The sequence below is a fragment of the Panthera tigris genome, chromosome A2 (genome assembly GCF_018350195.1).
Source record: "Panthera tigris isolate Pti1 chromosome A2, P.tigris_Pti1_mat1.1, whole genome shotgun sequence".
Lineage (NCBI taxonomy): Eukaryota > Metazoa > Chordata > Mammalia > Carnivora > Felidae > Panthera > Panthera tigris.
Window position 1 is genome coordinate 3,345,117 of NC_056661.1, and position 13,036 is coordinate 3,358,152.

At 63.8% G+C, this 13,036-nt stretch overlaps 1 protein-coding gene across 4 annotated transcripts; it reads right to left on the reverse strand.

The window, feature by feature from the left end:
• Nucleotide 1: 1 nt before the first annotated feature.
• PLIN4 (perilipin 4) lies at nucleotides 2–11,657 on the reverse strand. 4 transcript variants are annotated; one of them, XM_042977810.1, is made up of 8 exons: nucleotides 11,584–11,657; nucleotides 11,405–11,472; nucleotides 10,746–10,881; nucleotides 9,812–9,870; nucleotides 6,026–7,982; nucleotides 3,983–5,728; nucleotides 3,698–3,885; nucleotides 2–2,359 (listed from the first exon to the last, which is right to left on the reverse strand). In XM_042977810.1, the coding sequence occupies exons 2-8, from the start codon at nucleotides 11,453–11,455 to the stop codon at nucleotides 1,868–1,870; spliced, it is 4,629 nt and encodes a 1,542-aa protein (XP_042833744.1). In that variant the 5' UTR covers nucleotides 11,456–11,472; nucleotides 11,584–11,657; the 3' UTR covers nucleotides 2–1,867. The 4 variants fall into 4 exon arrangements, with proteins under 4 accessions (XP_042833744.1, XP_042833743.1, XP_042833742.1 ...); XM_042977809.1 differs by having other exon boundaries at nucleotides 3,983–4,639; nucleotides 4,739–7,982; XM_042977808.1 differs by having other exon boundaries at nucleotides 2–2,200; nucleotides 2,273–2,359; nucleotides 3,983–7,982.
• Between the last annotated feature and the right edge of the window lie 1,379 nt (nucleotides 11,658–13,036).

Below are 13,036 nucleotides of genomic sequence, written 5' to 3' on the forward strand. Positions count from 1 at the left end.
TTATTGACTTGGTTGTTTAGTGTTGCTGGGGCAGCTGTCCAGGACCCGTCCAGGGACGAAGGATTTAAGCCGTAGCATTCACAGCGAACGTGATCTTGGTTGCGAAGGTGCCCCTGCCTGGCCTGGCCCTGCAGGGCTGACGGTGAGGGAGAGTGGGGGTGGGGGGTGGGCCTTTATAGAAGTAATGGGGGCTCGAGTGGAGGCTGTGGTCTGACCCTCCTGCGTGCGGCCGCCCAGCACCCAGGCGGGAGCAGGGACCCAGCGGGCGGGCCTGGGCCCGGAGGGTGGAGACCGTGCTTCTCTGTTCCCAGCCAGGCTGCAGGTGGCTCTGGGACCCCTGAGGCAAGATTCAGGGTCCCCAGAAGCGGTAGCTCGGGGCATTCGAGCCATTCAGGCTTGGGGGCCGCTGTGGGCTGGCCAGTGTCCTTGATGTTCCAAGGGTGTGAGCACTGGGGGCGGGACTTGCTCTGTGACCTTGGATGAGTGGCACTCCCACCCCGGGCTTCTCATTCCTCACCTGTGTAAGGATCCCAGGCTCACGGGGCCGTCACGCGGATTCAGACCGACACCCGCACTGGGCAGTTGCTGGCTAAACAGTGGCGTCCACTGTATGTGACTTACCCTGCCCTGGCCAGGAGCCTCCGTTCCCACCGGGGCCGTGGTCAGGGTGGGACTTCCTGAGCCTGGCGCCCCTCGTTTGGTTTGGCTGGACTGGAGCTCCAGCTAGCATCTCTTCCTGTGATGACAGTGCGTGAGGGACACCAAGGAAGGACGGGCCCGAGGGGCTTCCTGACCCGTTCCCCGTGTCTCACATGGCCAGCGCCCAGGAGCCTGGCGACCCTTTGGGGGAAGGCTGGTGTCGCGTCCTGGGCTCAGAGCACCGCATCGTGTGTGAGAAGGGGCTGTGGTCCTGGGGCCTGACCGGGGGGTCGAGGGTGGGATGCGGGTTCTGGGAAGCGGGGGCTTCCTTGGCCAGGGTCCCCCCCCGGCCGGAGGACAGGTGAGGCCCAGGGAGGGCGCGCCTGGCGTCCTGTATCCCCACGTGCCACCCCGGCGTGGCTGCCCTGGGCATTTGGGGAAGTGTGGCCCGGAAGGACGGGGTGCTGCGTCACAGCTGTTCTCCAGCCTCGACCAAGTGTGGGGCCTACCTGAACATGCTGAGCACCTGCGGTCACTGTCCCGCTGTCCCCCCCACTGTCCCAGGGCCCCGTCCCCTGCGGGGAAGCTCTGCTGGTCCTTCCTCAGAGGCCTCAGCCCAGGTGCTTGGAGGGCCACAGAGCATCAGCTCCGGGTAGGCCCAGGTGGGAAGTGGCTGGTTTTATATCCGCCCCCGTCCAGTCCTCCAGCCGGCCCGGGGCATAGCCATGGCTGCTGGCTGCCGCAGCTTGACCCTCACGAAGCCCCTTGGCCACACCGAGCGTTGGCAGAGGCGGTAGGAGCCTGCCTCGGGGTGACAGTGGCCTTCTGGTACATCCGGCTGCAACGGAACATGGTTTGCTGAGGGCGTATGCTTCTAGAGCGAGGACAGAGCCGGGAGCCCAGGAGGGAGGAGCAAGCGAACTGGACGGAACCTTCTAGACTTAGGCACGTGTGCGTTCCTCTTCCTTAATGGGAGTGCTTGCTTGAGATCCTCAGGCAAACGCCCTCCGTCGGCGGTCTTAGCAACCCTGGGCCCCCAGACCCGGAGGAGAAGGGGTGGACGGTGCGGGCAGGCCTAGAGCCGGGTGCGTGGTGCGGCTGAGCTCACGGTCCTTGGTGCCCCCGCTGGGGCGAGGCAGAGCAGGGTCCAGACCTTCGGGGAGGAGGGGGAGCCGGTTTGGGGCCGGGGAGGAGGCCCCGCAGAGGGCCCCCGTGGGCCGGGAGCGGCCTACAGCCGCTGCCCGCCGGGCGGCAGGGCGAAGGGCCCCACGAGCCAGCAGAGCGGCGGGCCGTGCTGCACGCTGTCCAGCACCTGCTCCAGCTCTTGCCAGGCCCGGCCCACGCCCTCGTGGCTCCGGGCCAGGCGCTCTGCCGGCAGCTGCTGGACCGAGCTGGCCGAGGAGACCAGGCCGTAGAGCTCACACAGGCTGTGCCGCGCCCGCCCCACACGCTGCTGGAGCTCCTCGGGGAGGCCCTGGAGGCCGGCGGCCAGGGAGCTGTAGGCCACGTGGAGCCGCTGGACGAGGCTGCAGGCCCTGGACAGGGCCCCGGCGTCCGGCACCTGCGGGAGCGGGGAGCGAGGTAAGCGGGGGCGGAGGGAGAAGAGCGGGAGCCTCGGCGTTCGGTCACGCACCTCGTGGGGAGCGCCTTCCTCCACGCTGCTGCTCGGACCCTGGTCTGGAGGTGACTGGCCCTCTGGAGCCCGCTCGGCCTTCTGAATCTAGAAAGAAAGAGACGCCAGCGGAGACATTACAGCTGGTCCCCTGGGGACGTTTGGGTCTGGCCCTGGAGCCTCACGTCTGGACCTTTCCCGGGCACGGTGGAAAAGCCACAAAAAAATAAAATCCTTTGATAAGAAACGAATGAGAAGGTCTCGGAGGTGCCTTACAGAGTCCCCCTCTCTCGTGTCCCCCATCCCTGCTTCGGAGGCGCATTCTGAACCCGGTGCCTCTTGCTGCCATGGAAGCCACCCCAGAGGCCCCACTGTCCGTCACGTGCCGGGAGTTTTGCAGGAATCTCCCGGGTCCAGCCCGTTCTCCCATCAGCAGCTAGTGACCCCCTAGAAAAAGCTAGGTGGGGTCAGGCCACTCCTCAGTCCTGGGTGCTGGGGGGGTTGCTGGGGGGCATCCCTGGTGTCCCCACCTCCTCCATGCCAGGAGGAGTCCCCCCCCCCCCCCGGTTGTGACAACCACAGACATCCCCACAGATTGCCAAGTGTCCCTGGGAACAGAATCACCCCCCCCCAGGGGACACTTCCTAGGTTAAGGGGTTCCACTGGCCCCCAGGAGCCTTTACATTATGTTGACCACCTCTCACCTGCTGAGGTCATGGGAGGCTGCACACACAGGGCAGTGACTTACAGACCTTGAGGTCACCCTGGGTGATGCCATCTAACCACTTGGAGATGCATTCCGGTGTCTGGGGTGAGCACAGCTTTACTCGTTATTTTTCCCCCATAATTAACCCTGGCTTTCCCCTCCGCGGCCCTGCTAACACTGGCACTGGTTCTGGATCATTCTGTGTGCTGTACTATTGGTGTCCTGGGCACTGGGGGTGGGGGGCTGAGCAGCGTCCCTGACCCCGCCCACTCAAGGCCAGGAGCACCATTTCCTGCAGTTGTGACAGCCACAGATGTCCCCAGACATGGCCCAGTGTCCCAGGGGCCTGTTCACTCCTGTGGAGATCCCGCTGGATCGGACCCGCGGTCTTCGTGCTGTGGCCCACCAGAGACCGTGGGGCACCGACTGAAATCACCGTTGTGTGGGTGCAGCCTGGAGATCTGGATTCAGGCAGCATTGCTGAGCTCTTCACTGCATGTGCATCTAAACGTCTAAGAGCCATGACCTTGGGGACCGGGAGGTCCTCAGAGCTGGGGGAGCCTCGCCGTCTGCACTGGCCACAGGGGGCTGCCGCTGGACTGGGCTCAGCTCCGCCCCTGGCACAGAGCAGGAGCCGACACGTTAGCTGTCCGTCGTGGAGAAGCCTCCGTGGGGCTCAGTAGATGCCCGTCGGGTCACCACACGGGGATGGGGGAGCGTGGGGAGGGGAAGGCTCTTACCAGCTTGAAGGCGTCCTCCAGCTGGGCCAGCGCGGCCCTGGCCTGGAACTGGCCGTGTTGCAGGTGGCTCAGGGCGTGCTCAAACGCCCGCTGGCGGAAGCCGGGGGCCAGGTCGCCCAGACGCACAAAGTAGCTGCGCTGGTCGGCCGTGAGCACCCTCGGCTCAGGCTCGGAGGCGGCAAGCTGGGCTGCAGGGAAGAGGGGATCACTGGATCCGAGAGGCCCCGGGATGGGTTTTACAGAAGCCCAGCCCCGTGGGAGGTGGGCCGGCCCTGCCGTTCTTACCTTGCTCCTCGGCATCCAGGGGCCGGAAGACATCCCCCAGCTCCTTCAGCTCGTCCCGGAGTGTCGCGAAGCTCGTGGCTCCTTCATGGCCGCGCGCGGTGGCCACGTGCCCCGCATCCTCCCTGCCCAGGGTGGCCCCCTGGGGACGTGTTGCTTCAGCGGTGGCTTCCCGGACAGGGTCCAGGCCTGCACCAAGTGTGTCCGGGGCGCTGGATACTCCGGGGGACAGAGCTTCCCCTCCTTTGCGGGGGGCACTGGAACTGGTGAGTGCGCCCCACACAGGGTCCCGGGTGCCAGGTAACCAGTTCTGGATGGTGCCGAGACCAGTCTGCACTGCCCCCTTGGCCACGTTCCCTGCCCCTGTCACCCCAGCGGACACTGTGTCTTTGGTGCCTGTGACAATATTCTTGGTGGTGTCCAGGCCGGTCTGGACGGTGCCCTTGGCCATGCCCAGTGCGCCTGTGAGCCCAGTAGATAGGGTGTCCTTGGTGCCCATCAGGACGGTCTTTGAAGTGTCCAGGCCGGTCTGGACGGTGCCCTTGGCCATGTTCACTGCCCCTGTCACCCCAGCGGACACTGTGTCTTTAGTGCCTGTGACAATATTCTTGGTGGTGTCCAGGCCGGTCTGGACGGTGCCCTTGGCCATGCCCAGTGCGCCTGTGAGCCCAGTAGATAGGGTGTCCTTGGTGCCTGTCAGGATGGTCTTTGAAGTGTCCAGGCCGGTCTGGATGGTGCCCTTGGCCATGCCCAGTGCACCTGTGAGCCCAGTAGATAGGGTGTCCTTGGTGCCCGTCAGGACGGTCTTTGAAGTGTCCAGGCCGGTCTGGACGGTGCCCTTGGCCATGTTCACTGCCCCTGTCACCCCAGCGGACACTGTGTCTTTAGTGCCTGTGACAATATTCTTGGTGGTGTCCAGGCCGGTCTGGATGGTGCCCTTGGCCATGCCCAGTGTGCCTGTGAGCCCAGTAGATAGGGTGTCCTTGGTGCCCGTCAGGACGGTCTTTGAAGTGTCCAGGCCAGTCTGGACGGTGCCCTTGGCCATGCCCAGTGCACCTGTGAGTCCAGTAGATAGGGTGTCCTTGGTGCCCGTCAGGACGGCCTTTGAAGTGTCCAGGCCGGTCTGGACAGCCCCTTTGGCCACATTCATGGCACCAGTCACCCCACTGCACACGGTGTCCTTGGTGCCTGTCAGGACGGTCTTTGAAGTGTCCAGGCCGGTCTGGACGGTGCCCTTGGCCATGCCCAGTGCACCTGTGAGCCCAGTAGATAGGGTGTCCTTGGTGCCCGTCAGGACGGCCTTTGAAGTGTCCAGGCCGGTCTGGACAGCCCCTTTGGCCACATTCATGGCACCAGTCACCCCACTGCACACGGTGTCCTTGGTGCCTGTCAGGACGGTCTTTGAAGTGTCCAGGCCGGTCTGGACGGTGCCCTTGGCCATGCCCAGTGCACCTGTGAGCCCAGTAGATAGGGTGTCCTTGGTGCCCATCAGGACGGTCTTTGAAGTGTCCAGGCCGGTCTGGACGGTGCCCTTGGCCATGGTCACTGCCCCTGTCACCCCAGCGGACACGGTGTCTTTGGTGCCTGTGACAATATTCTTGGTGGTTTCCAGGCCGGTCTGGACGGTGCCCTTGGCCATGTTCACTGCCCCTGTCACCCCAGCGGACACTGTGTCTTTAGTGCCTGTGACAATATTCTTGGTGGTGTCCAGGCCGGTCTGGACGGTGCCCTTGGCCATGCCCAGTGCGCCTGTGAGCCCAGTAGATAGGGTGTCCTTGGTGCCCGTCAGGACGGTCTTTGAAGTGTCCAGGCCAGTCTGGACGGTGCCCTTGGCCATGCCCAGTGCACCTGTGAGTCCAGTAGATAGGGTGTCCTTGGTGCCCGTCAGGACGGCCTTTGAAGTGTCCAGGCCGGTCTGGACAGCCCCTTTGGCCACGTTCATGGCACCAGTCACCCCACTGCACACGGTGTCCTTGGTGCCTGTCAGGACGGTCTTTGAAGTGTCCAGGCCGGTCTGGACGGTGCCCTTGGCCATGCCCAGTGCACCTGTGAGCCCAGTAGATAGGGTGTCCTTGGTGCCTGTCAGGACGGTCTTTGAAGTGTCCAGGCCGGTCTGGACGGTGCCCTTGGCCATGGTCACTGCCCCTGTCACCCCAGCGGACACGGTGTCTTTGGTGCCTGTGACAATATTCTTGGTGGTTTCCAGGCCGGTCTGGACGGTGCCCTTGGCCATGTTCACTGCCCCTGTCACCCCAGCGGACACTGTGTCTTTAGTGCCTGTGACAATATTCTTGGTGGTGTCCAGGCCGGTCTGGACGGTGCCCTTGGCCATGCCCAGTGCACCTGTGAGCCCAGTAGATAGGGTGTCCTTGGTGCCCGTCAGGACGGCCTTTGAAGTGTCCAGGCCGGTCTGGACAGCCCCTTTGGTCACATTCATGGCACCAGTCACCCCACTGCACACGGTGTCCTTGGTGCCCATCAGGACGGTCTTTGAAGTGTCCAGGCCGGTCTGGACAGTGCCCTTGGCCATGTTCACTGCCCCTGTCACCCCAGCGGACACGGTGTCTTTGGTGCCTGTGACAATATTCTTGGTGGTTTCCAGGCCGGTCTGGACGGTGCTCTTGGCCATGTTCACTGCCCCTGTCACCCCAGCGGACACTGTGTCTTTAGTGCCTGTGACAATATTCTTGGTGGTGTCCAGGCCGGTCTGGACGGTGCCCTTGGCCATGCCCAGTGCACCTGTGAGCCCAGTAGATAGGGTGTCCTTGGTGCCTGTCAGGACGGTCTTTGAAGTGTCCAGGCCGGTCTGGACAGCCCCTTTGGTCACATTCATGGCACCAGTCACCCCACTGCACACGGTGTCCTTGGTGCCCATCAGGACGGTCTTTGAAGTGTCCAGGCCGGTCTGGACGGTGCCCTTGGCCATGCCCAGTGCGCCTGTGAGCCCAGTAGATAGGGTGTCCTTGGTGCCTGTCAGGACGGTCTTTGAAGTGTCCAGGCCGGTCTGGACGGTGCCCTTGGCCATGTTCACTGCCCCTGTCACCCCAGCGGACACTGTGTCTTTAGTGCCTGTGACAATATTCTTGGTGGTTTCCAGGCCGGTCTGGACGGTGCCCTTGGCCATGCCCAGTGCACCTGTGAGCCCAGTAGATAGGGTGTCCTTGGTGCCCGTCAGGACGGTCTTTGAAGTGTCCAGGCCGGTCTGGACAGCCCCTTTGGCCACATTCATGGCACCAGTCACCCCACTGCACACAGTGTCCTTGGTGCCCGTCAGGACAGCCTTGGTGGTGTCCAGGCCGGTCTGGACGGTGCCCTTGGCCATGTTCATTGCCCCTGAGAGCCCCGTGGACACAGTGTCCTTGGTGCCCGTCAGGATGGTCTTTGAAGTGTCCAGGCCGGTCTGGACGGTGCCCTTGGCCATGTTCACTGCCCCTGTCACCCCAGCGGACACTGTGTCTTTAGTGCCTGTGACAATATTCTTGGTGGTGTCCAAGCCGGTCTGGACGGTGCCCTTGGCCATGCCTAGTGCGCCTGTGAGCCCAGTAGATAGGGTGTCCTTGGTGCCTGTCAGGACGGTCTTTGAAGTGTCCAGGCCGGTCTGGACGGTGCCCTTGGCCATGTTCACTGCCCCTGTCACCCCAGCGGACACTGTGTCTTTAGTGCCTGTGACAATATTCTTGGTGGTGTCCAGGCCGGTCTGGACGGTGCCCTTGGCCATGCCTAGTGCGCCTGTGAGCCCAGTAGATAGGGTGTCCTTGGTGCTCGTCAGGACGGTCTTTGAAGTGTCCAGGCCGGTCTGGACCGTGCCCTTAGCTACACCCACTGCCCCTGTGACGCCACTGGCCACAGTCTCCTTGGCACCTGAGAGGGCAGACCGGGTCATGCCCAGGCCTCCGTGCACCACACCTTTAGCTGCGTCCACTACGTTGGCCATCCCGGAGGAGATGGTGTCCTTGGTCTTACTCATCTTGGAGCTCACCAGGTCCTTTGCCCCAGGGGTCATCTGATAAGAAAGGACACGCGTGGTCAAGAGGAGAGCCCGAGGCGCTCCGCACCCCAGACTTCAGCCAGCCCGATCCCTCGCGTGCATTAGGGCGAAGGACTGTCACCCAGAGAGTCTGCCCGTCACCTCCCGCCTGTACATACTCTGCTCTCACACTGTCATCCAGCCATGGCCTTCCAGGGCCTGGCCTGCGCCCCCAGTGGCAGGTCCCCACACCCCCAGAACCTTTGCCAAAGTCCCCTGGCCTTGGGCTCAGTGCCGGGTGCCGGGTGACATAGTTGGTTCGTCTTGCCTACTCTTCAAAGGGCAGTTTCTCTAATCTGGTCAAACTAACAAAGGGTTGTGGCGGCCTGAGTCGCCACCACTCACTTTCAACCACAAGTGTGCTGTTTGTAATCCAGAGCTTCTTAACCGGGGTGATTCTACCCTCCAGGGGACCCTGGGTGGCGTCTGCGGACATCTGTGGTTGCCACGACTCGGGGACAGGGTGCCCCAGGCGTCGAGCGAGCAGGGCACAGGGATGCCGTGCAATCCCCCCCGCAGCGCCCAGGACGTACCACAACCAGGAGGGATCTGGCCACAAATGGCCACAATACTGAGCTGGAGGGAGCCCCGAAATTTTGTTCTTACCTCTGCCCACCTGCTACCCTGCCTCGTTTCAAGTGGGCGCTTGGGCTGTGTGCCTGCAGAGACCTGAGTTCAAATCTCAGCCCTCCGCCCCTCTCTAGCCCCCCGCTGTGTGACCTCAGGCAAGACACATCCCCTCTGAGCTTTTTGGCTGAAGCCTGGTGACTAACACAACTGCCTCCTTCAAGGATTGTGGAGGAAGGGAGTCAAGGTGCCTGAAGCACTTTGCAGGAGAAGCCGGGGAGGGAACAGGGTGTGGCCTTGGCTGTCCCGGTCTGTTGTAATCTGGGCCAGAAGGGCCACTGGCGTTCCTCGTTCCTTGAGCTGAGGGCAGAGGGGAGTAGAGTAAGACTGCAGGGGGGCGGGGGGTGGGGGAGGTGGGGTGGCGTTTGGGTGGCTCAGTCCGTGAAGGGTCCGACTTCGGCTCAGGTCACGATTTCACAGTTCGTGATTTCGAGCCCCGAATCGGGATCGGCACTGACGGTGCGGAGCCTGCTTGGGATTCTCTCTCTCTCTGCCCTTCCCCCACTCTCACTCGCTCTCTCTCTCAACATAAATAAATAAACTTTAAAGAAAAAGAAAGACTCCAGGATGGGCCCTTAAGTGTGCCCAGTGAAGCAGTCCTAACAGGGCTGTGGCGCCCTGCTGTGGCCCTTAGCGGTCGCGCATCAGTCACTCCGTCTGGCCCAGCCTTGGGGACGTGATAGCGAGGGGAGAGCCCTGTTCATCTGAGATGGATGGAAGGTGCAGGAAGGTTCCCTAGCCACGCCTGGCTGTGTGACCTTCAGCAAGCGGCTTGGCTTCTCTGTGCTTTTTGGCTGTGGTGTGGGGTACTCTCGCTCCCTTCCTCGCGGGGCAGGTTCACCAGTAAGCGGCACACAGAAAGCACGCAGCCCCGAGCCTGGCGTGCGCCGAGGGGCCCGTGTTTCCGGCCCGTTATTGCTAGACAGAGCGGGAGACCGTGCGCAGCCTTGCCGCGCCGGGCAGGTGGGCGGTGGTCGGCATTGCACCCATTTCGCAGATGTGGAAACGGAAGCTCAGAGGGGAGTCTACGCCTGGAATCCCACAGCAGGACGCACTGGGGTGTCTGCCCTCCCCTTGGCCTACGACAGCCCCTCAGAAGGCAGGAACCGAAACCTCCCCCGAGAAGCGCCAGAAGGAGGCGGAGGCCATCAGGCCTCAGGTCGACCAGCCCCTCTCACCTTATCTGAAGGCGGCGGCTGCTTCTCCCCGCCGGCCGTCTGCTCCAGGTTGGTGGCTGCTGTGGGCACAGGAGCTGGTCAGGCAACCAGGAAGGGCGAGGGACGTGGGCTGGCATCAGCCAACGGGCCTGGGGCCCGTTGCGTAATTGGTGGGCACAGCCTGAAAGGTCAGGAATGTCCCAGCCGCCCTGCCAGGGACAGCAGGAGGTGACATCGACAGCCAGTGACTGAGCCCTGCCGGAGGCTCCCCTGGAGCCCTGGGGCTTTGGGCTGCTGGTACGGGAGTTCTCTGGAGTTTTCTATGCCCGGGTCCCGGGCCCTGGACACTCACCCCGGAGGGGACCCGAGGAAGGGTATTAAGGGCCCCGCCCCAGCCGCAGCTGCCTGTCTGGCCTGGGTATGTGGGGCAGGAGTCACTGGCCTGGGGCGCTGGGCCCAGAGTGAGCGAGCGTCCAGGCCCACGCTCCCCGGCATCAGCCCCGCTGAGCAAATGGAGGATAGGGAGTCCCCCGCTCCCTCCCCCCCCAGCCCCTGCCGCCAAGGCTATGTGACCCCAGGGAAGCCAGCCCCCTTTGCTGGGAACCAGGATGGAAACCTTCAGTGAGCTCAGACATGGGGAGCACCCAGTCCCCGGTGCATCAGAAATGGGGTGGGATGCAGGGGAGGGGTTGAGAAAGCAGAGAGACAGGCTGTGTCCACACCCTCGCCGTTGCTGGTTATGCTACTTTGGGCCCCTCTCCTGCCCTACGTAGGCCTCAGTTTTCCCCATCTGGTGCCACCTGAGCACGCCAGCCTGGAGTGTCTGTTGAGGTGATGCTGGCACGTGTGAACCCCACCCCCCACCCCCCCCAGATGATCAAAAGTCCCTGCTCGGGGATGTTTATTCCCGGGACCCACCTCTAGAGCCGCCGCCCCCACGGAGCTGTCCACTCACCCTGAGCCTGGGGCTGCGCGGACGCACCCGCAGGGTCGGCGACCGGCCGGACCTCTCTCGCAGAACTGTGGGCGCTGGCCACCAGGTTCCGGGCAGAACTGAAGCCAGGCAGGGACCCCAAGAAACTTCCCAGGGTCTACACGGGGCAGGCGGGGGAAGCGTTAGCAGGGCCAGGGTGCTGGGTGGGGGGAATGCTTTGGACAGCACTGGGTTCCTGCATCCCCTCGGGCCCTTCATCCTGGGTACATCCCAGGAGGGTGTCTTAGCCTCTCTGAGTCTCAGTTTCTTTGCCTGGGCCACGGGCAGAGTCAGCCTGCCTCCCGTAGACAGAGGAAAAGTTCATCCTCCGGGTCTCCAAAGGCCTTTTCCCTCCACGCCCCCCCCCATTTCACAGATGGGGAAACTGAGGCCCAGAGAGGGGCCACGGCTGGTTCCAGATCACATGGTAGGGAAGGAGCTGAGGGTTGCTTGTGTCCCCCCGCTCCCCCCACCCTTCAGCTTGGGACCGGAGGGGACAGTTGGTACCATGGCTCGCAGAGCCTTCCCACCCCACCCTTCCCAGGCCCTCCGGACCCCGGTACCGTGAAGGTCACCTTCCCAGGGTTCCGGGGGGGTCCCCACGTCCCGGCAGGGATCTCCCCCACCGCACCTCCCCTCACCTTGCCCTTGGGTTTGGGAGGATCCCGGCCTCCTTCATCTGGGGCAGACATGGTAATATTCTGAGCAGCTGGAAAGGGGCGGAGAGGGTGTGTGAATCGGGGGGCTCCCGGGCCTCCTGCCGCACCCCTCCCGCGCCGGCCACACCCCTCCGGCCCAGCCTCACCCTGGCGTTGCTCACCTGGGGTGCGGGAGGGTCCCTCAGAGCCACAGGCGGTGCAGCTGGGGGCTGGCTCTGCTCTCGGCTACCAGGCCTTATAGGGTCTGGGGCAGGCCCGGGCCCGGCCGGCAGAGGCAGGCGGCCAGCGGGCCGGGGGAGGGCCCTGGGCGGTCACGTGCAGCCTGCCCAGCCCGGCGTGGGCCCTGGGCCCAGGACCTTTCCCCTGCTATCCGCACCGGGCGGCCTCTGCCCACGGCACGCCCCCCCACCCCCAGCAAGGCCGAGGGATTTGCGGACCATCCCCTGCCCCCAAGGCCCTGCCCACAGGCTGTCTCGGCCTCCGGTTTCCACCCGCGAAGTACACTTCAGAGCTCTGCTTTGCCGCGACCCCTTGGCCAGTTACCATCCACCGGCCTCAGGTTCGTCTTCCAGACGCCCTCCCCGTGGCCCGCAGGGTCCTGCTCTCTGCCTGCCCTCCCCTCCTCCAGCTCTCTCCCCCTCGCTCGCTCTCCCCCAGCCACGCGGGACTCCTCACGGTTCCTCCAGCACGCCAGGCAAGGTGCTGCCCCGGGACCTTTGCACATGCTGTTCTCGCTACCCGCGGAGCCCTTCCCCACAACGCACAGCTCCCCTCCCTCAGGCCTGTTTCACTCCGAGCTACGTCTCCTGCGGCAGAAATGGACCTGGCACTCGGTCAGCCTGTAAGGGATGTTTGGCTGGACGGGCCAGCTCATAGGATAGTTCCGAGTGTGAAATGTGGTCAAGCACGGGACCTGTTTACCCCAGTGCCGGGTACCGAGCAGGTACTCAACAAACGCGAGCTTCGCATCGTCCGGGCGGGGAGAGAGGAGCCCGGTGTCGCCTGAGCAGGGAGGGGATGCGTCACTCTCCGGGAGGGACTTCCCTTGATAAATTAGGGCCGAAACGCGGATGGATACAGGGTGTCAAAAGAGCAGGGGGATCCTGGCAGTGAGATGCCGGCCCGGTGGGCTTGGGACAACCCAGGGTGGCTTCCTGGAGGAGGCATCCTGGGCGGGAGACCACAGAGCCAGGAAGTGGCAGGGACGGGATTCAAACCCAGACCCAGAGCCTGTGGACGGGGTGGGCTGACGGTGGGTAGGGGCACAGGCCGGCAGAGAAATGACCTCTCAACCCGAGCTAAGTCTCCCCCCTGCCCGCTCCTGGGACAGGGGCCCCAGCTGCACGCTGGTGGAGACCCAGTTGGCCGTTCCGGGCGCTGAGCTGGGAGGAGGGAGGGTTCAGACACAGCCCGATGACCCCCAGGTCATCTCCTTGGAGCAATCGCGTGTTTACCAAACAGTTGGGGAACAAAATGCGGATGTCCCCCAAACTCTGTCCTCCCAGCCAACGCTTCCCAAAGGTGGCAGGGGAGGCGGGAACCCCTGGGTGGGCCCCTCCCCTTCCCACAGGGCCGCCGCAGCACAATGATGGCGGAGAAACCCAGCAAAGACCA